The sequence below is a fragment of the Sturnira hondurensis genome, unplaced genomic scaffold (assembly GCF_014824575.4).
Source record: "Sturnira hondurensis isolate 20B ecotype Veracruz unplaced genomic scaffold, ASM1482457v3 Scaffold0006413, whole genome shotgun sequence".
NCBI classification, from domain to species: Eukaryota; Metazoa; Chordata; class Mammalia; order Chiroptera; family Phyllostomidae; genus Sturnira; species Sturnira hondurensis.
In genome coordinates, this window is record NW_028079044.1 from 43,118,436 (window position 1) to 43,140,994 (window position 22,559).

General features: G+C 46.2%; 1 protein-coding gene and 1 long non-coding RNA gene across 2 annotated transcripts in view; one reads left to right on the forward strand and one right to left on the reverse strand.

Annotated features, from left to right (window-relative positions):
* ANXA13 (annexin A13) overlaps positions 1-22,559 on the reverse strand; it is a 47,156-nt gene that overhangs the window by 21,310 nt on the left and 3,287 nt on the right. Inside the window, exon 3 of the mRNA XM_037048739.1 lies at positions 3,840-3,915. Coding sequence (XP_036904634.1) covers positions 3,840-3,915 — 76 coding nt within the window. The remainder of the gene's footprint in view (positions 1-3,839; positions 3,916-22,559) is intronic.
* LOC118988652 (uncharacterized) lies at positions 10,163-20,160 on the forward strand. The gene is made up of 5 exons (XR_005066823.1): positions 10,163-10,274; positions 13,001-13,173; positions 13,497-13,498; positions 19,551-19,684; positions 19,978-20,160. It is a non-coding gene; the product is annotated as an uncharacterized LOC118988652 (long non-coding RNA).

The window sequence follows — 22,559 nt, forward strand, 5'->3', positions numbered from 1 at the left end:
GGCACAGGGGGAGGTGTTTGACCATAGAAGCCTGTCAGTCTAGCCTGGAAAACAGTGGATTGGCTGGGGAGTGGACCCATCAAAAAACCCATGAAAGCTTGGGAAGTTGGTTGGTTCTTTTGAAAAAGCACCAGGTACTTCCCAAACCCAAGCTAATAAAATCTCAGAGGGAGAAAGGAGAGCTCTCTCTCTCTGGAATCCTCACTCACCTATGCACTTGTGTGGGGGTACGCTACGATGTGGGTCTGGCAGCTACCAGGCCTGCAACACATAGTATGGACTCTGAAGGACTAAGCTTTAGTACGAAGCAGAAACTCTGGACACTGCCTTTGCTTTGGCCTTGCTGAAGCCACGGTTGGACTTTTCTGTGGTGGGATGGAGAAAGATGGGAAATTGGAAACCCAGGGGCAGCCTTCTACACAAATAAACCGTCTTGCCACATACCATCTGCTGTGCATGGGTCTTTGGAATGCTCCCCTGGTGATCCTGTGGCAGGGCCTGATGTCCACCAACAACACAATCTGTGCCTGTCTTCCCATGACCTTCTTCTTGTGTGTCTTCTCTTCTGCCTCTTTGTAGGACATTTATCAAAGGGTCTAGGGCCCGCCCAGGTAATCCAGGGTGATCTCATCTCAAAATCCTTAATTACATCGGAAAGAACCCTTTTTCCAAATAAGGCCATGGTGCAGGTTCTGCAGGGATACACACACACACACACACACACACACGCACACATATATATATTTGGGGTGGGGGTGAGCCATTCAACCTGGTACACTCTCAGCAATAGAGAATAAAGACCAGTCAGGGGTGGGCTTATTCACTGCTCATACTCATCCGATCTGGCTTTGTGTGCATTTCGGAGCTGAGCATATTGTTCAAAAGGAGAAGATGAGCATGTAGTGAGGGCCAGTGAGGTGCTGGGGGCCCTCTGCTGCCTGCTTTATCCTCAGAATCTCCCTGTGAAGAACTTACTGGAAACAGACCATCTCAGAAACCACTCAGAACCCCCCAGTCAGAACCTGCATATTGACAATGGCTCAGATGCACGTGAAGGTTTGAGAAGCTGGGGATTGGACGGCCTCTGAGAAGGCTGTTCTGCATTTCCTGTGACGGAGGATGACTAACATCCTCTTCCATTTCAGAGGGATATCGGGTGATGGCGTCTGTACAACCCTTCCCCGGCTGAGGCATGCGCTTCAGAAGGGCCCTGCTGGGACGGGGACAGCAGGGAGGCCCAGAGGAAGGCCTCACACGAGCATCAGACATCGGTGTTGGTGGGAGGGTAGAGGGCTGTTGGGGCGTGAGGAGCAGTTAACCAAGATCCAGACCAACTACCACTTTGGAAAGGAAAGGAGAGACATCAAAGAAACAAGAAGGAAATCTCTAAGTTTTATGTTGCTGTTTGGAAAAATCCAGTATTATTTTGTGAGGTAGAATTCTTATTATTTTGGATAGCGTGGACGGGTGAGTGGGTAGAAAGTGCACGTCATCTTTTGGATGCACGGGGCCCCTAGCCCCACCCTGCTCAATGCACTGTGCGCATGTGGCTGTTGAGGACTTGGAGTGTGGCTAGAGCTGCAATGTTCTGTGAATGTAGAACACGTATCGTGTTTTGGAGACATGTGAAAACCGAAGGGATGTCAAATATTTCACTAATAATTTTTATGTGGATTGTTGAAATGAGATTTTTGGTATAGTATCAAGTTAACTAAAGTATATATTCAAATTGATTTCACCTGCATTTTTTTCTTTTAAACTTTGATGTCTCAAAATTTTCAAATGAACCATGCAGCTCGCTTTGTTGTTGGTGAACACATGGCCTTGGACATTTGAATCCAGGCCAGGCAGAGACGGTACATCAAGGAGATGGGTGCGGAGTCTTGCTGACAAATGTTGCCAATGATACGATTTTGCTTTGGCTTGCACTTCTTGGTGGAGGATGGAATGCTAGACCTTCAACCAAATAACAGCTTCTCAGGGTCACCCCAGTTTCTGATCACCCCAGTTTCTGATCCCCCACACTCATGTCATAACTCCTTGGCCTTGGGCAACATCTTTAACCTCCAGCCTCAGCATTCTCGTCTGTAACATCATTACATTACACCTTTACAGGGCTATTGGGAGGGTTATGCAAGATGAGGTGCATGCAGTACCCAGTGGCACTTGGCACAGAGAAGGTGGCCTACAACAGTGACCAGCACGAGAGTGGTCTCACCTTGTGGCCATATCTAAAAGGGGGGAGGGAACACTGCAGGACTTTGCTATTCAGTAGGTGTCCCACCGGTGCTTACTGAACTAAACTCGTGGTGGGCTGAGAATGTGGGAGTTTATCTTTAACCTCAGAGTCATCGTTCCCACGCCCACTTTCACTCTTGGCTCTAACCCACATCCAGGTGTTAGGACCTAACTCAGGAGGCAGCAGGGAGGCAACTGTGAGCCTGGCTGAGCCCCTCTGGAGAACTCAGAACTGGAAACGTACTGACCCTCCCAGGCAAACACATCTCTGACAGTTGTCATTCAAACACAAGATCAGCCAGGTCTAGATATAAGCAAGGGGCAACGACCCTGCACCAAGCTTTCCTCTGATGCCCCCAAACCAAATGGCCTAGTTGTCATCCTTCATTTCCAGTATGCCCCCCCATCTCTCTGTGATTTCTTTAAGGAGACTTACTATGTAGAAATCCCTTCTGCCACTTCCCGTCCACATCTTCTCCAACCCCAACCCCCTCGGGACTTCTCCCACATTTCTTGGGGCTAAGCAGACTATTCTATATTTAGATGGTTCCGTATATTGGCCAAAATATGACTTCCTAGAACTGCCACCGTGGACCCAGTATTTTTTCCTCTGAAGTCACACAAAGGATTTATGACCATATTAATACTACCATAATACCCGTTCCTAGAAAAGCAAATCTGCACTAATTTACTTCTGAGTAAAAAATCTAGTACTTGTTCTCACAAAACATTATGCCAAGTGAAAGAAACCAGACACAAGAAGTCATATATTCTATGATTCCATTTACATGAAATGTCCAGACTAGGCAAATCCATAGACACCGAAGTGGGTCAGCGATGACCTGAGCCTGAAAAGAAAGGGGACTTAGGAGTGGCTGCTAATAGATGTGGAGTTTTTTTTAGGTGGAGATGAGAATGTTTTGGAACTAGTAATGATGGTTACACACAGATGTGAATGTACTAGAACCCAGGCTCCTGGGATGAGAACCCTATTTCACTAGTGATCTCCTTGGGTCCCAGAGTCTCTGTGACCTCATTCCTAGATGCCTTCTCCCTCATCCCACCTGGTTACTGGAGTTACCTTACTCTTGGCTTGATCTGTTGCTTAGTCTCCTATCCTTGGCCATGCCTTTACCCTTAGGCCTAGATATAAAGAACTTCTCCAGTTTTGACACTTGATTCTTGACCTTGTCTACAATTTTATGTTCATGTGATCTCCTTATAGGTGCAGTTCCCAGATCCTGAATCCAGCTGTCATCAGACCTGCCTCCCACCACCTCCCATTAAAGGGCTCAGAGGGGTTTAGATGACATTAGGTTTCCACGAACTATACCTCTCATGAAGCCTCTTCCACCTCCAGGTCAAATTAAATGTCATACTGTCTAATTTCTAACTATCATGTCAAATCCTGAAAAGCAGTAGGATCTGATTATAGCTTTGGAATCTTTTATAAAGAGACCCTTGGAAGTGACCCGCCTGCGTTACCCTGGAAAACACGAGTTAACTGGGAAGTCCTTTTCCTGAGATCACGGGAAAGTTGGACATGCGATCAAATTTAATCAACTTCAAAAGTAAATGAGCAAACAAAATATCTTTCCTACCCTTTCCTTTGCAGGCTTTGTTCAGCTTTTTGACATCTCGATCCACATCAAAGGGCTGGTGCTCTCTGGCTTTGGCCTGCAGAAGACAATTGAACAGGTGAGTGGATCACAATAGGCGCAAGTTGGCAGCTAACTGGCAGACAAAGCAGATATCCAAATGTGGGATCAGCTGCCCCTTTACACGTGGGTACATGCGGAAATCAGCTGGGGACACGCTGGCCCTAGAGAGATGGCTGGTACTCCTTGGAGCCCGCTGGCCTGGGGTGGCCACAGAGAACGGCCCCTTTGTTCTCCGAGACAATCAGCCTGGCCAGCTCTGGGATGAATGGTTTTCCTATGAGCCCTGCCGTTGGGTGGCTGTCTCTGACACGGAGCAGCACAGTGGACCAGTGTCCTCCAACGGTGCTTCTCCCTTTTGCTATGAGACACATGTGTGTCTAGGGAATAGGCATGGCTGGCCAGAGGCTGAGGGATCTTATTACAGATCCCCTTGGTGACCTGGGCTAAAGCTTTGCCATTCACACAATGAGGGACATAATATTTAGTTTGCCAGAGATACCATGCAGACGAGCAATCGCACAGTTATTGGCTTTTACTGTTCCTTGGGGGAAGGGAGTTCTGTTTATACACTAAGCTAATGTTTGTCACACTTCAGCCATTGGCATGGTACGTGCACGGATTTGTCCACAGCTACTTAAGTCTGTCTCATTATTTGCTTATTAGTTTTATTTCAACTGGCTTACTTTGTTTCTACTTAAAGATATTTTTGAAAGGAAGCCTTCCATTAGCACTAACGTGGAAAACCAGGACAGGTTGCCTAAACAAAAGATAAACATGAAAATAATTGCATCACTATAAAACATTTAAAGAGGTGAGGTTAATTGCAGTTGTGCAGCTAGTGGCTTTGAGCACGCCCTGTGTTCTCTCAGGGCCTTGTCTTTCGCACAGGGACTCTCTTGGATGACGCATGTCACCTATTTCCCACCCTTCGGCGAAGGACTGTTAACTGCTCTGTCTACACCACCGACTCCCCTCTTCATTTCCTTTGGCTCCTACTGGGGTGAATGGTACACCACGTAAGGCATGGTGGGCACGTTGCATTTATCTGTCTGGTATCTACATTTCATGTGGTCTCACTGGGGCTGTCATTCGTGAGGCTTGAGCCCCAATGTTCTGCCCCTGGCTGGCACAAGCCCTGTCATTCTGGCAATTGTGACTGGTTCAGAAACGGGGGTGTAATCCTGGCAGGATTGAGTCAAATTTTTTCCTTGTTTGATATATGGATATTGAGAGATATGTCTGTCCCCACTGGGTATGCTAAACCAGAGAGTTGGGTCTTGGGCTGTTGGCAGTCAGGTGTAAAAATATGGAGGGACAGAGGGGAGGGAGGTAGGGAGGGAGGGAGGGAGCGAGTAACATTGTATCAGTCCTCAGACACAGCACTGTCGACAGACCCTGGCACTTCCAAGTCTCATTAACCAACAAACTGCCACTTTCCCTTAAGTCAGCGATTTCCAACCTTTGTCATCTCATGGCACATGTACACTAATTACTAAAAGTTCTGCGGCACACCCAAAATATTTTTTGCTATCTAACAACAAAATAAGTATAATTTTGACTCATTCACAGTGGATGGCTATTGTCGTGTTGGCCATTGCCGCTTTCTGACTTGCCAGTCCAAGCAGAAAGAGATCGTGTCCTCCACTAGCCAGGTGCGGCACGTTCTAAAACTCATGGCGTGCCAGTGGAAAATCACCGTCATGTGTTAACAGGAGTTGGGTTTCCGGCCTTGCAGCCGAATGTGTTCTGACAAATGTCCACGGACTGGGGGAGCCCTGGCTTCTAGGCGCTGGTTAACGCAGAATCAAGTAATCCCAGAGCCCCAGGACCTTTGAGGCGACTCGTCGCCCACTGCTGTTTGGACTGTAAGTGCTTGGCCCGACTTGAAGAATCTGTTGGCACAACATGTCAGGAGGGGCCCTTCCATTTACTGAGCCTCTGCCATGGGCCAGACAGTTTCTCCATTTACAGGCCTTTTTCCATTAGTAACAGGGAAGTAATTAGTAATCTGCTTTACAGATAAGGAGAGCGGGGTTGAGACAGGTAGGGAATTTGTCTGAGGTCTCGCGGGGTGCCGGGTAGCTCCCTGTTCCATGTGCCTCCTGGAGCCCATGCTCTTGGGCTCAGTGCGTCCCCTGCCTCACACACTTTGATGGGGGGTCTCCGTGTTTGGCAGAAGAGCGACACTTCCCTCTTTCCTTTCCAGAACTTCTGTGGGTATAATATAGGAAAACCATCTGGCGCTTCCAAAGACCTGTTGGAGGGACCCGTGGAGTAATTCGTGAGGCCTCATGCAAAATAGAAATGTAGGGCTCCTTGTTCGGAAGTGATCGAGGATTTTGAAATGGTGACATCAGAGCACTGAAGAGAGGTGAGAGGCCCTTCTGAGTGTGGGACCCTGCGCGGCTGCGGAGGCTTCAGGCGTATGAAGCCTGCCCTGCTTTGTAATCCAGGCCTGGAGGGGGTGGGCCTCTGAGTGCGGGGGCACAGGAAGTCATCTTGGAGGGGTAGACGGTGCCCTTGCTTGTATTATGGAGGGTTCAGGGAGTGAGGTGGGATTGAACCAGGACAGCAGACATCTCTATGAACAGGCTGGTTCGTAAATGGTTTGGGATGTCTTCTCAGCCTCATCAGTGCAGAGAATTATCGTCTGTCCCCGATGAATATCGCCTCACAGCTGACAAGTCCAAGCAGAGACACAGGATTCTGTGAATGGCTGTGGGGTTGTAACCTGCCGCAGGGCGCGGGGGCTGGAGTCCGGCTGGGGTTCCACTTGCCGAGCCCTTGTGTTGGCAGCGCTGCTTCTTGCTCATGGGGACACTTTTTCCTCATTTGCACAGAGACCCTGCCAGGGCTTGCAGACGCCTTGTGGAAACTTGTTTCAGGTCACCTGACCAGGCCATGGCTGAGCCGCAGCCAGGGCTGGAACCAGGATGGTCTGACTCGGGCAGGTACGAAATGACTTTCCTGCCTCTAATCCCTCAGTGCTCCTAACCTAGCTCCAGGGTTATGGGAGCAGAGGTGTGGAGAAAGAGCCGTCTGAATGCGCCTAGTTCGTTTATCCAGGGCCGAAAGATAAGCGCCCTTTGGTCCAAGATAATAGTGCCCTCTGGGGGCTGCTGTTAGGAATAAAGATGATGCTGGGACTTAATTTCTTTCTTTTTTGCTTAACAAATAATGTGGCATAAGAGTCTATACCAGACATGTGACCATCAGCAAGGTTGAGCCACCATCCCCCGCCGGCTCCTTTTAGGAACCACCATTAGCCATGTTGGTTATCTTTCCTGATGTGAATCTGGTTTTGTTCCTCGTAACAGCAGGATGTTTAATGTCAGCGTGAAGGAATCATGTGATGTGACTTTTTTAAAGGGGAAAAGAAAGCACTCTGTTTGGAATTTTCCCCTCTGCATGGCTGGGACTGCCCCCACAATGGACATGTTCATCAGGGATGGCCAGTATTCATCAGCGGGGTGTCCTTGGCTCATTCTGATGCGCTGGGGAACCAACTTCTTCGGAGTATATGCAGAGCAAACATTACACGTCCACTGTTCATTGTCAGGGGCCAGCAGCTGACTTTGGGGCCTCGGGCCTGTCTGCCAATCAGATTTTGCTTTTGAAGCTCAAGGCCACAGAGCAGAATTTCCACATAGAGCAGGTCTGCGGGAATGTGAGTCAGGCACAAAATGGGGGTGCAGAGGGCCCCCACGTTTGTGAGGGTTTAGGCAAATACACAGATATTTCACTTGCTTTCAACTACAAGGCATAATAGACTTGTTTGTTTTTTTAAATAAGATTTACCCTGATACTCAGGAGACACGTGAAAAAAGACAAGATGTTAGATGTTAATAAAAATAATCACAGAAGTTTGGGCTTTCAGGCCACATGAATCCAAGTTTAAAAGTGCTTCTGCCCCTGAGGAGCCATGTGAACTTGAACCATTAAACTTTAACCACCATTTCCTTCTCTATAAAGTGGGGGCAGTGTCTACCTTGTAAAATTTGAGGCTTACACGACACAGCACTGCAAATGCTAGAAAGATAGAAGGGCCGTGGATGTGCTAGCCCTTTCTCTGCTTCTTGGGCCTTCTCTTGTTTTTTTGTCTTGTAGTGACATTTAGATTTTGATTCTGCACGTTCTGATTTACCAGGTGGTCACTGAGGACGTAACAGTCAAGTTTAATGACATGGATTTCTAGTCATACTGGATTTGAATCTCAGTGTGTCTGCGTATTACCCAGTGACCTTGGGCAAGTTTGGGAACACCTCTGTGCTGTGGTCTTCTCATGGTAAGATAGGAATGGCAAAAGTGCCACCTTGCATGTCTTTTGTGAGAATTCAAAACAAGTCATTTGTGCAAAGCATCTCAAATAAAGCCTAGCAGAGAGCATGTGCTTAATAAATGTAAACCATTATTTGTTGAAGGCAGATTGCCAGTGAACTTGCCAGGATATTTTAGACCCCTTCCTGCTTGAGGGGTTTTCATCGTGTCAACGGCACTCGGATGATCAGTTCGCCCTCGGTCACCTGCTGTTCAGATCTAGAGCTCCAGGCATAGATTTCACACAGGGCAGTTAAATGGTTACAAATCCGGGCTGTGCAGTCCTGGGGACTTGGGATGATGTCCCGACACCACACTTTGTTAATCAGTCTCATTTGACAGGGGCACTCGTTCCCACCTCGGGGAGAGTGAGGGTCAGCCCTGATGAAGTCTGGCCACCGTGCCGGTGTGTTGGGCTCAGATGGAACCAAATACTGTTCCCTCCACAGAGGCCTGCCTGGTGCCTGCATGAGCTGGCGATGGTCAGTCTTGGTTTTTCTTCCTTCTAGTGTGTCTACACATCCCTTCTTTGTCTCCATGTTCCCGCCTCTCAAACGAGGAAATGAATGGTTCATTTCCCTGGAGGAAGGCGGTATGGAAAATAAACAGAGACTCTGTGAGACTCGGAAGCAGTGTCACTGGTGGAGAGAATACTGTGAACCCTGCCCTGGGAGATGACCCAGGGGTGTGCCAGCATCAGCACGCTGACTGCCCTGGAGCAAGGTCTACTTCTGGTCCAGTTCTGGGACCCTGGCCATGAGGGCAGAGTGCAAAACAGACACCGGACCCAGGGCTTCTGTGTCAGCAAAGTTTAAGGAAGGCTTAACTCTTGTGATAGAAAGGGAACTCTTGAAGTCTTCCTCCAGCTCACAGCAAACTGTGGGGACGGAGTTTGTGCAAAAGTTAGCCGATGGATATGGTTTGCAAACTGGTTGCTTTGTGTGTTATATAGTAAGCGGGATTTTCCAGGACCCAGCCTTCAGTACACTCATATTTAGATACCTTCCTGCTCGTCAGTTCTGGTGACTTGGTCTTCTATTTGGGTAGCGTCAAAAGTGGAAAATATGAATACACTGTCTCCTCAGGGACACGTGAATTAATTAAAAAGCAATAGATGGTAGGTTCCTTCCTCTCTCCCTGCTTCCTCCTTCCCCTCCCTGGTTATTCCCCCTCCCCTCCCCTCCTCTCAGCAAGTATTGAAGATTTATTGTGTGGTATGTACACTACCCCAGGCCCAGGGGACTCAATGATCTATGAAGCTCAGTCCTTGTCCCCAGGGAAATGAACATGGAAACAGATAAATGACTTTGCATTGTGGTAAATGGCTGGGTTCAAGTAGCCAAGAAGAGAAAAGGGGATTTTTACAGAGAAATTGGCATTCATGCTGGTTCTTGAAGGATTCGTAAGGGTTGGGCAAGGGGGTAAATAAGGGAGAGGAGTGGTGGGGTGGGGGAGGGCATTCCAGGGAGAGACTGTGACCTGTCACTGCAGAGCAAACACGATGGAGCTAAACATGACCTAATGACCTGGAAGGGACTTGGGGGTCGGACCTACTGTGTTCAGTTACACTTTGCCTGTCGCTGGTTGTGTGATGGTGGGTGAGCCGACCCATCTCTCTGTCTTTAAAGTGGAGATGTACCTACTCACAGGTGGCATGAGGTTTGGATGCAGTCATGTCTGGGACACAGTGGTGCATGCCAGGTATCAGCAAGCACTAGGCTTGTGGCACGTAGGAGGTAGGATGCTGGGTGACATAGCACAGGAGGGTCATTTGGAAACTCTGAGATATTATCAAACTGTGATGGGAGTGGCATTTTGATTGTTTGCTTGTTCCAGCGCAGTTGCCCAGAAGCCCTGGCTCGCTGCAGCCTGCTCAGTAAATATTTGAAAGTGGTTGCTTGGTGTCTGACCTCTGAAACAGGAGGGCTCTGAGGAGTGCTGGGGAGTGGAGGGTGGAGGATGCCTCAAACACTGATCTAAAGAGGGCTGCTGTTCCAGGTGATGTGAAACCAGGAGGCCGCTGGTGATTTCACAAATGAGGGCCAGGATTGACCCCAGGTGATGGCCAGGCATACTAGCAGGAGCAGAATGGGGGGCGGGTGAGGGTTGTGCTGGGGAGAGCCTCGGAGCCCCTGAATGCTCCTCAGTGTAAGCAATGGCCATTACCACTGCTAGTTCATGGGACCTTGAGCCAATGTTGACAATTCAGGCTGAACTTGGATTGTGTTGCTTTTAAGTTCATTATAGAGTTGGGGAAACTGAGGTCAGGTTTGGGGAAGAGACCGCCTTGTGGTCATATAGGTACCCCCTTCCCGAGAAACCCGCCCTTGAGCCCGGCATGCTGCTGTTTCTCTCCTACTTCCTGAGGCTCTGCTTTACCATTTGAACGGTGGTAATAACAGTACCTTCTTGTGGTGGGTTGCAAGGATTTGTATCAAAAGTGCTTGGCAGGATGCTTGTGGCAGGCGCTCTGTGTTACTTTTATGGCTTCTTTCCACCTTGCTCTGATTCCCACAAAGTACTGAATGGGCTCTAGACATGGTGCTTTGTGTGGTGCCTTTAAACTGATGACATAATCTGGTCTAAAATTAGGAACCATTTTGAACTTCTCAATAAGCAGTAGCAAGAGCTAAGAGTTTAAGAGAAATTTGCAGGAGAAACACATAACATTGAGAAGGATGGCAGAAGATAAAGTACTATGTGCCGGGCACTGGTCCAAACCATTTGCATATAATAACTCATTTACTCCTCACAGCAACCACACAAGGCAGGTGTTATTGCTTCTAATTTTGCAGAAGAGAAAAAAAAAACCAAGCCACAAAGAGGTTAATCACTTCCCCGAAATCACACAGCTAGTAAGTGATGGAATTCTCACCACATTCTCACAATCTGGATCCAGAAACTCTACTATTAACTTATTTGCTAATTTTTTGTCCCTATAAAAATGTAATTTAATGGTAGAAAAACTCGGTCCAACTCTTAGAATGCTGGTCTTTTACCGAAACACCAGTTGAGACCTGCTATTTCTCTGATGACCACGGAAGCCGTGGGCCACTTGCATAGTTTGTGGGATTATAACTATTTCTGACAGTGAGACAATAGGAAGTGAAATAAAAATGAAGGCCAGGGACCGCTATTGGCAAATCAAAAAAGACAGCTTCTCCTGCGGGCGAAGTGTGTGTGAGGGAGGCACGATCGTCAACTCTGCTCCCAGTGTGAAGTCAAATGCAGTCACAGATTCTGCGTCTCATCTGTAAACTGGGACTAATTCCTGCCCTACTCAGCAGAGCCTCAGGAAGATGGAATGAGACAATATGATTCACTGTGGCATTTTTCACAACAGATAAAAGGCTGTGGTATACGATAGAGCTCATATAGAATTCTGGATCCAGGTTGTGTAGGTTTGGATTTTATCACTTTCATCTGAAGTTTGAGAAACAGGGAGTGTACCCAACCCCTTTATTTTACAGATAAACCGAGGCTTAGTTGTTAAGCCATCTTCCCAGTGTCCCCTACTTGCTTGTCAAGAAACCTAAATTCCTCTCTCGGGGTAATTTATTTAAGCCTGTAACTGAACATTTATTTGTACTTTGAAACCAATTGGTTATGAACGCAAAGTATTGTGCTGTTAAAGTTCACAAATTCAGAGCCAGAAAATATCCTGGTGACATTTACACAGACGTGTTTAGTAGACATTGATGGGCAATTTGAAATGGAACAGAGGGGCCATTCACATCTTTAAACATGAATCTTGGGTGATGAATGGGATATTGTTTTATTAAGTTGACAGTTTCTTAGGCACGGTTTCATCGGGACAATAAATATGATAAAGTCTTGCTTTCAGGGGGCTTTCAAATAAAAATGTACTTAAACATTTGTCAGAGAAAAAGTAAAACCACTTAGTAGAAAAATAAATAGTTACACACTCCGTTGGATATATTTGAGCACAGGTTCAATCTTAGAAGAATATTTGGTATTTCACCATGTAGTTATTGCTCCATTTTAATTGAGATTCTCCAGGGTCACAAAGGCTAATGGCAAAGTTGATTCCTCCATTAGACCCTCTTCCCACTCAGACACCCTTTAGAAATCTATTAATCAAGGATATAGTCCAGCTAGCTAGGAAAGCATGTCAGGACCCCTGAGCTCTGTATAACCTTAGATGGGTGCTGAGAACACATGGAGCCATTTGTTGCTGGTGATCCATCTTTTCAGAGATGCAATTTTAAAATGTCACGTATAAACTAAGTGCATATTGGCTGTTGCTCTAAATGGGTAGGACTATCTGCATCATTTGGCAGATAAAGCCGACAATTTTTTAAAAATCTATATGATTTACTTACATATGTTGACCATGTGTTACAAAAATTGAGTGAAACTTTCTAGATCAAAAAATGACTCCTCCTAAGTTTGGGATTATTTATATGTTGGCATACTAAAAACACATGTTAAATGAAGATTGGCATAGTTAGGTCATTCCCAGAGAAACCAGTTTTCTTAGCTTTTCTCTGGGTTATACATGTCAATGGGATATCGACCAATCAAAGGTGACTGTGGGGTTGAGACTTGATCATAAGAAGATTTGACCTTCTGGCACTTCAAAGCTGTGGGGTGGTAGGCACCCTCATTCCTGAAGGCACTGACGCTATACTCAGAAGTGCAGACAACGTGATGGGCCTATTGGGCACTGAGCTCTGGTCTGGGGAGACTGACTGGGGCAGCCCTTTGGGGGCCATGCCCAGCCCCAAACTCACTCACGAGCATTTTGGACCCTGTCTTTCCAGGTGAGCACTGCTCCTCCAGGTGGGAAAACCAGCAGCTCAGCAGCCTCATGACTGGGGGGTCTCTGCAGAAATGCCCTTCCCAGTCTAGTCGTCAGAAGTTACTAATACGCTAACGGCCCATTTGCCTCTCAGTTTCTTTTGTCATCAACAGGAGACAGGGGTCCACCTTAAGGGTGAGTTCGCTTTCATCTTGTGTGAGGGAGTGTCTGGGACAGAGGGGCAGAAATGCGTGGTTGCTGGTGGGAATTCAGCTAGACCAAGACATTCCGGGGACGTCTACCCGTAGCCTTGCTCTCCCGTCTAAGGTCTGTGATTTTCCACCAACCGGAGCAGTTCTGCCTCCCTGACGACATTTGGCAATGTCTCTACATTTTTGGTTGTCACAAATAGGGGTATCTAGTCACTGAGGCTGGGGATTCTGCTCAACGTCCTATAAGGCACGGAATAGCCCCTCACAATAAAGAATGATCTGGCCCCAATGGTCAGTAGTGCCAAGATGTAATGTGCGAAGGGTGTGTGGCCCTGGCCTAATGACTGTGACAATTCTGTCAACATGTCATTGTAGAAGGTGTTAAGGAGGCCGAGCTTCTCCCGATAAATGGCACATAAGTACCAATTAAAGCAAGATCCCCCATCGCAAAGAGCAGATTGCTGTGGTTACCTCAAAAGGGAAGATTAGAAGTGGGCCATGGTGTCTTTTTTCTTTAATTTTTTTTTTTTTTGCAAAGTGACCCAGATGACAAATCTGAAGGATGAGTACAGGGAGGAGGTGGGTAGGAGGAAGAGTTTGAGTTCAAGTCCGTCCAAAGGGAGAAGCCCGTCAGCACCCCCTGCTCGTTGTCTGCATCTCAACTTCAGACATCACAGCCTCAACCAGCAGCCCCAGCTGACTCATTCATAAGGAGCCCTTTGGTACGGTGTTAGGCTGGAGTACTCTGAGAGTTCCTTCTAGAGGCAGAATAACAGGCATTGTCTAGAAAGAAGAGTTTGTGTCCTGGGGAAAATGACTGTCTGCTTTGAGGTTGTCCACAGATCTGTTGAGGAGTTAGAGACCACTGAAGAGTGTTAAACCTCCAGCTATCCAATTACTGCTGTATTGCATTAACAAATGGGAGCCTGGAGGACAGTGTGGTACTGGGCAGATGATGGCTATTACTCAACCATGAAAGAAATCATGCCTTCAAGACTTATAAAGACAATGCACTTTTCTTTCTCATTAGAAAAGAATTATCCATATCCTTCTATTGCCAAAGGCTGTCTTTTTATTTTTTTTCCCAATTCAATGAAGATATAAACTTGGGATTCATTAGTTGCAGGAAAAAAAAAAGAAGCTAGCGCACTCTGGAATCTTCAAGAGTCAGGGATAAGCGGGCAGATGGAATTGAAAAGAGAAAATGTTGGAGGCCGACTGGGCCATTGCAGCATTGAATGGTGCTGCGTGGGAGGGCAAAACCAATAATGGGAACAAGTTCTGATTTGCTCAAAAGGAAACAAGGTGAAATAGCTAAATTTGCTTTGAGCTAATTCCTGAATCCATCAGAATCAAAACAATGGATGGTGCTCTTTCTCGCGGTAAGGAAGTCTGAATGTGCATTGGATCCAAGCCTATTCATTATTTCTTTAAAATGCTAAAACATTTTTAGCTTTCTTTTCATTCCCACCACAACCATCTAAACCCTCGTCACTGGAAGGGTGGCTGATTTTACTGCCTTTCTGCCTGATCTTCAACTCTCCATTCTCTTTCTATTTTGGTCCATTTAATAGTGGCAGCAGCATTAGTACTAACATTAATAAAAACAATACTTGTAAGAAAACAATAATGATAAACCAATATCTCCCAACCCCAAGGATGAGTAAGGCCAACCCTGGCCACAGTGGTAGTCCGAGGAGCAGCTATGTGACCCAAGCCAATTATCATTTTTCCCTAACATTTTTATGTATAGATGTTTAGAGAATGAAACTCTTTTCCTTGAGGTTGTTAACCTGGATCGATTTGAGGGCTTGGAATCCTCTGTGGAGCCTGGACTATCTGTGGAACCACTCAGCAATTCCTTGTGCCTCCCATGCCATTGAAAAGGACAGCTCATTTTCAGTAGGAGAGAATGAGGGCAACACACACGTACACACTCACATACACACACAGAGAGAAGGGGAGGATGAGCGAGAGAGTGAGCAGCCCTGAGTATGAATCATGATCCATGACTATCCTTTTCCCTTTTCCCCCTTCCCAGGGATTGGTCTAGGGATGGGCTTCTGACCAGTTTCTGGCTGATGAGATAGAAAGAAATGTCTGCTTGGGTTTTCCATAAAGACTTTGCTCACTGCAGGGGTGTGGTACAGGGAAGAGAAAGGCACTTTTTTCTCTATCCCCTTCCTTCTGGTTTGTGACCCTGTCACGGGAGATCGTTAACCTGAGCCCACGACCATCATCTTGCGCCCCCGAAGGAAGATGTTGCCAGCCTGTCGAAGGTTGCAGAATGGGAAGGCAGACAGGGTCCTTAATAAGTCTTTAATGAGCTGTTGAACCAACACTGGAATCCCTTCCTTTCAGACTTCCTGTTAGGGTTGATAACTAAATGTTTTTGTTATTTAAGCCGCTGTTGGTCTGACAATCTGTCTGCTGCTTGTAATCAAACACGTATCATTTTAAAAACAACTGAACTCATACCTTCCAAACTACCTCAAGCCTTGACTTCTCTCTCTTTTCTTAAAAATACATTTTATTGATTATGCTATTTCAGTTGTCCCAATTTTTCCCTTTTTCCTCCCTCTGCTTGGTAACCCCCTTCCCCACAGCAGTCCCCCACTTAGTTCATGTCCATGGGTTATGGATAAGTTCTTTGGTTTCTCCATTTCCTATGCTATTCTTAACATCCCCCTAGTTTGTACTTACCAATTATGCTTCTTAATCCCTGCACCTTTTCCCTCATTCTTTCCTCTCCCCCTCCCAGCTGATAACCCTCCAAATGATCTCCATATTCATGATTCTGTCCCTCTTCTGGTTGTTTGTTTAGTTTGGGTTTTTTTTTTTAAAGATTCACTTGTTGATAGTTGTGAATTTGTTGCCATTTTAATGTTCATAGTTTTGATCTTCTTTTTTAAAATAAATCCCTTTAACATTTCATGTAATAATAGCTTGGTGATGATGAACTACTTAAGCTTTACATTGTCTTGGAAGCACTTTATCAACCCTTCAATTCTGAATGATAGCTTTGCTGGATAGAGTAATCTAGTCTATCTTTGAATACTTCTTTCCAGTCCCTTCTTGCCTGCAAAGGTTCTTTTGGGAAATCAGCTGGTAGTCTCATGGGAATTCCTCTGTAGGTAATTCTCTGCTTTTTTCTTGCTGCTTTTAAGATTCTCTCTTTATCTTTAACCTTTGGCATTTTAATTATGGTATGTCTTGGTGTGGTCCTCTTTGGGTCAAACTTGTTTAGGACTATCTTTGCTTCCTGGACTTGTATGTCTATTTCCTTCACCAAATTAGAAAAGTTTCCTTTCATTATTTTTTCAAATACGTTTTCAATTTCTTGCTCTTCCTCTTCTCCCTCTGGGCTCCCTGTGAGTCTGATGTTGGTATGTTTGGACATGTTCCAGAGGGTCCTTATACTATCCTCATTTTTATGAATTCTTTTTTCTTCTTGCTCTTTCAATTGAATGCTTATTTTTTCCTTATGTCCCAAATCATTGATTTGAATCCTGGCTTCATTCCCTCCACTGTTGGTCCCCTGCAGATTTTTCTTTATTTCACTTAGTGTAACCCTCATTTCTTCCTGCGTCTTTTTCATATTGTTGCCATACTTAGTGAGTTCTTTGAGCATCCTGATCACCAGTGTTTTGAATTCTGCATTTGGCGGGATGGTTGTCTCTGTTTTGTTTAGCTTTTTTTCTTGGACTTGGTTCTGTTCTTTCATTTGGGCCATATTTCTTCGTCTCCTCATTTTGGCAGCCTCCCTGTGTTTGTTTCTTTGTATTAGGTAGAGCTGCTTTGACTCCCTATCTTAGTAGCATGGCCTGTGGTTGAAAAGGCAGCTGTAAGTTGTGTAGGGCAGAGTCTTAGGTAATTGCCAGGTTGGGAGGGTGCAACCTGCTTCACCACTTTGTGGCTCTGTGTCAGGGGAGGGTTTGGAGAGGGGACAATGCTGCTACCTGGCTTCTGGAGGTTTCCCTGGTACTTGCCAGTCAATTCTCTTACTTCCCATTGTGACTAGCACCCTTCTAGCTATTGCCCTGGTGCTGAATCCTAGATTGTGCCTTGTGTACATTCTAAGTCCATGTTAGCTCTTTAACCAGAGTCTCCTGAAAATCCAGCAGTTTCTTCTGCTGCCCCAGACTCCACTGGCTTTTACAGCCAGAAGTTATGGGGGTTTATCTTCCTGGCACTGGAACCCTGGACTATGTGGTCTGGCCAGGGACTATGATCATTTGCTTCCAAGGTATCGCTCCCTATTTTTATCCATCACACGTGAATGTGGAACCACCCATTCTGCTGCCGCCGCCTCTCCATGCCACACCACATCTCTGTGCCTCTCTGCCTGTCTCCGCATCTCTGCCCCTCCTACTGGATGAATGTGGCTCCTTTAAATCCTCAGTTCTCGGACTTCCATACAGCTCGATTTTCCTGAAGGTTCCGGTTGTTTTTTGTTTTGAGATCTAGTTGTAATTCTTCCTGTGGTTGCATGAGAAGGCAAAGTGTGTTTACCTATGCCTCCATCTTGACTGGGAGTCTCTTTCTTGAGTTGCAGATGCAGCTACCCGCTAGGCTTTATACCCAGCTGTATCACAGATGCCTCAAACTCAGAAGGTCCCCAAACCAAACTCATCCTCTACTCTGCCTTATCCCCAGGATGTGTCACCATCTACTGGGTGCACAAGCCAGGTACCTAGGAGTTACTCTATTCTTCCCTGTCCCTCACCTCCCATATCCAATCAGTCAGCTAGTTATGTTGACCATTCAATCTGTCTTCTTCTTCAATTCTATTGTCACTGTTTTAGTTGGGAACAGAGGTTCATCATCTTTTTCCAGGACCACTGCTTCCCAAGTGCTTTACTTGCCTTTGTTTGTGTTTCTCTCTAAACCTTTCTCCACCAGCTTCCAACACAGTCCATCCACAGTGTGGCTCTGACCCTGTCATTCCTTTGTCTGAGATGCGTTGAAGCTTCCCAATGGCCTCAGGCAGGGGTTCCCAAAGGGTGATCCCCTTGTTTCTCTTGCACGGACTCACCGCCTCCACTGTCTAAGTTCCGATCTTTTTCCCGTGGACACGTTTCTGTTAGCATATCCATCACATGGCATTATAATTAGTTATTCATTTGCCTCCCTTTCTAGATCATGAGCCCATTTTCAGGGTACGGGCTATGGGCTTTTCTTATTCTTCCGTGTACCCACAGAGCCTCAAACAGTGCTTGGTTCATAGTAGTTTCTCTAAAAGAATATGTAGAATTGACTGGAAAAATGGAGAGTCGTTTCCTCCCTCTACACGAGCAGAGGGACTCCTCGTGCTGCCTTTCTCTGCTCTAGGGTGAGGTGGGAGGGGGTGCAGCCTGGGGTGGGATGGGGGATGGAGCGGAATGGGGCAGTTCCCTGGGTTGCATTTGGTGTGAGAGGCTGGGGACTAAGCAGGTTTTAAATACCATCATCCAGGCATCTCTGTAGGCTGAATGATGGGAGTAGTTCATTGTCAAGGCTGGACAAAGCTCTAGCCTGGGCCTGTGAGAACATTTTGCTTTCACATTGCTTCTGAAATTTGAGTGAACATCAGAATCACCTGGAGGGCTTGTACAACTGCAGACTGTTGGGCAGGCCCCACCCTCAGACTCTCTGTTTCAGTAGATCTGGGCTGGGACCCCAAGATCTGCATTCCCAACAAGATCCTAGGTTATACCAATGGCGCTGGCCTGGGGACCCCATTTAGGAACCATGGCACTGGAAGAATACCTAATGTTAGACCCATGGTTCTCAACTTTGGATGCATTAGAATCATCAGGGGAGTGTTGAAGACACAGGTACCAGGACCTTACCCACACAGCGGTCTGGGGTGTGACTGGACAAAGGGATTTGGACTCCAATGGTTTAAGACTCTCTTAGAAAATTTAATGAATTGATGAGTTCATCAAATGCTTATTGAACATTTGCTATGTGCCAAGCATTGTGTTGGTGACGGGTATGCAAAGATGGAAAGGACACAGTCTCACCCCCAGAGAGCTATCAGTCCAGTGCAGGGAGGCTGTATAAACAGTTCTAAAAGCACGTGGGAGAAGGATGGCTTTATATACAGAGTATTATGGAAGCATTAAGAAAGAACAGCTAATCCAGCTTGGGGGAAAAGGAGGAAGCTAGGGATGGGGTAGAGAGGAGGTGATAAGGTGAAGAACCACTTCAGTAGTTTCAGAAATCCCAACAGTTTAGCTTCTGATTGGTGTAATATGAGCCTGTATTGAGCCCAAGGCATCGTGTGAAGAACTTGTGCCTAAATCTAAATCCATTCTTCACCTCCTACATGTACAACCTTGGACCAATGACGTAACCTCTCTTTTCCTCACTTTCCAGATTTAAAAGGTGAAAAATAATAGCATCTCCCTCTGTTGGGAGAACTGAATGCAGCGTGTGTAGAGCACTGAGTAGAACGAAAGGCTCAGGTATCAAGGACCAGGGCCAACACCCTCAGAACAGCTCATGGCCCAGTAAGTGCTTGACAAATTTCCGTTGTCGTCATAATGTCATTTCAGAAGGCCCTTTTAACCTCTAGTGATGCCCTCATGCCTAGGAGTTGGGGCTCCTGTTGCTATGTGGTGGAGCAGACATGCCCGCATGCCCTGCAGTGCCTCAGTTCTATCCCCTCTACTAAGGGGCCCCGGCTCCTATAGCTTGAGAGTTGTTGAGACAGGTTTTCAGTTTGCATGCTCTTCCTTGTCTGTGTACTTGTCCTGGAAGCCTTTCGCCACCTCTTTAAATGACTGTGTTTTATCTACTGTAGGCAAGAAACCCCGAAGCCACGACTGTGGATTGTGTCTCAAATACAGTTCGCCTTTGAATGGGAAACCTATATTTAAATAAAGAAGGTATGCTTTACTGCATTCCCTGTCTGATGTCCGAGGGTATTTTGACTCACAGTGGAAATCTAAAGGGCTAACTTTCTGGCATAAAACATTTCCCGAGAGAAGAGTTATGACCACCTTGCCTAGGCTGGCTTCTGCTTGGGGTTCAATGTGCTTCTTTGGCTTTTTTTTTTTTTTAGATTTTATTTATATATTTATTTATCTTTAGAGGGGAAGGAGAGAGGGAGAGAAACATCAATGTATGGTTGCCTTTCATGCATCCCCTGCTGGAAGTTGGCCTGCAGGGAACCGGCCTGCAACCCAGGCATGTGCCCTGACTGGGAATCGAACCTCGATCCTCTGGTTCACAGGCTCGCGCTCAATCCACTGAGCTACACCAGCCAGGGCCGGCTTTTTTTTTTAAATCACGTTTTAATTCACACTCTCAGTTAAAACCAAACTCACTTTTATGTCAAATTCCCAGTCACGTTTTTACCTACCTCCACAGCCTCCCTTCTTTTTTGGGAATCTGGACCTATTCCCCTCTTGTCCTGTGGCTCCCGGGTGTCCCTGTCCGCCCTCATCTGAGCTTGTTATTCACCTGCAAGTGTTCTCCCTCTTAGATAATATTTATGTTGGCTAAATATTGGCACAAGGAAGTTATAAACTTCCTTGTCACCTGTTTACAAACACCAGGGCAGGTTGCTGGGCAGATGTCCTCACATTTACAGGGTGGTTTTCATTTTCAGGCAGTTGTAATGGCACCTGTTCTCACCTGTACATGGGCGGCATGCTGATCTGTTCTTATAAAGGCAGGGGTACGCTCCAGGTCAGTGTTTCTCGAACTCCGCTGCACATTAGCATTGCCTAGGGAGCGTTTACAGATCCTAGTGCCCAGGACAACCTCCACACCAATCCATTCAGAGGCTCTGGGGGGCAGGCATCAGTGGTTTCTAGTACTCCCCGGTGTGCAGCCAAGTTTGAGAACTCGCTCCTCAGTTCAGCGCTTCTTAGACTGTAATGCGTATGAGAATCACTAGAGGATCTCGTTTAAGATCCAGATTCTGATTCAAGAGGCCGGCCAGGGTGGGCCTGAGACTCTGCATTTCTAACAAGCTCCCAGGCAACCACATAGATACCAATACTTGTCTGGGATCCACACTTCGAGTAGCAAAGCTCTGGTCCTGTCTGGTTCCTGTTCATCAACCTTGAAAATAATTTTCCAGAAATCCTCAGTCCTCTCCAGTTTGTGATTTCCCCCCATATATATCAATGGCCCCACTGCATCTTGGTCTCTGTTGCTTTGCTGATACCCTACGGCCACACTATCTGCAAAGTCATCTCACTCAATCTCAATACTCTCTTTTCCTCTAGATGCTGAGTTTCCTGACAACACCTCACAGGGTAGCTATGGAGAGGCATCTGGCTAGACCTAAGAAGGTTTTTCTATGGATCTTACTTTTCCATCTATGCACAGAGTTCACGGAGCTCAGGGACGCACCCCCCAGGCTCAGCAGGCTCTGTGGACGTTGTGTGGTTTAGCCGATGACAACATCCCAGAATCTTATTATTGCTCCAAATAGGTTAGTCACAAACACTAGGTCTTTAGTTTTAAAAAAATCATTAATGATGATGAAAGGATTGGGGAAAAGCACAAAGTGAAAAAAAGTAATTTTCAGTTTTCAGAATTGGCTAGGATTCCATATTTTAGGACCATGGGAAACGTTGTCTCCTGGCCCAGACACTATTGGCTTCAGAGCGATGTCTGTCCGACAGTCATGGGTGAACCCTGATCTGTGGACATGTTCCTGGGGACTCAGAGCTTCCCTGGTGGGTTTTTTTAGTGTAGTTAGTGCTGATAACTTAAAAACGGACAGACAGCACATTGCATCATCAGGACGACCAACCTTGGCTAAGGCTCCTGACTTTAGCACCTGCATTTGTGTGTCTGCTCATGACTGTGTAGATGCCAAACAGCCAGCCACACTTTCCTCATTGCAGGCTGATGATAACAGAGTGAAACACAGAGGAAGATTTGGTGTAGAAAACACGCATTTTAGCTAAGAGGAGGCCCAATTGTATCACGGGAGTCTTATAAACGAAAGTCTCTCTCTCAGTAGTTTGGGTAGAAAAACGTGGTAGGAGAAATCAGGAGTCACACACCACATCCTATGTTGGACGTGCTGCCAGTCAGAAGCCACATCCTGCCCATTGGAACCATTTTTGCACTGCACTCAACTGGGCAGTCCGGCACGGTGGCATCGTCTGTGACACTGAATTAGCAATACGCTTTTGCACATCATCGACTTGCACTCTACTAGTATGTAATTTTTTCCCTTTTTAAATAAAAAGGGAAATTTAAAAAATTTGTTTTGGTTGTATAGTTGCTTCAAAACTACAATCATTGTCTTAAGTTTATACATATTCAAGGTACTTTCTGATGCAAATGGTGTAAGTCATTACTGGAACAATTTTTTTTTGTCCTGTCAAACGGTCTTGCCTTTGCTTATTCAGAAACACA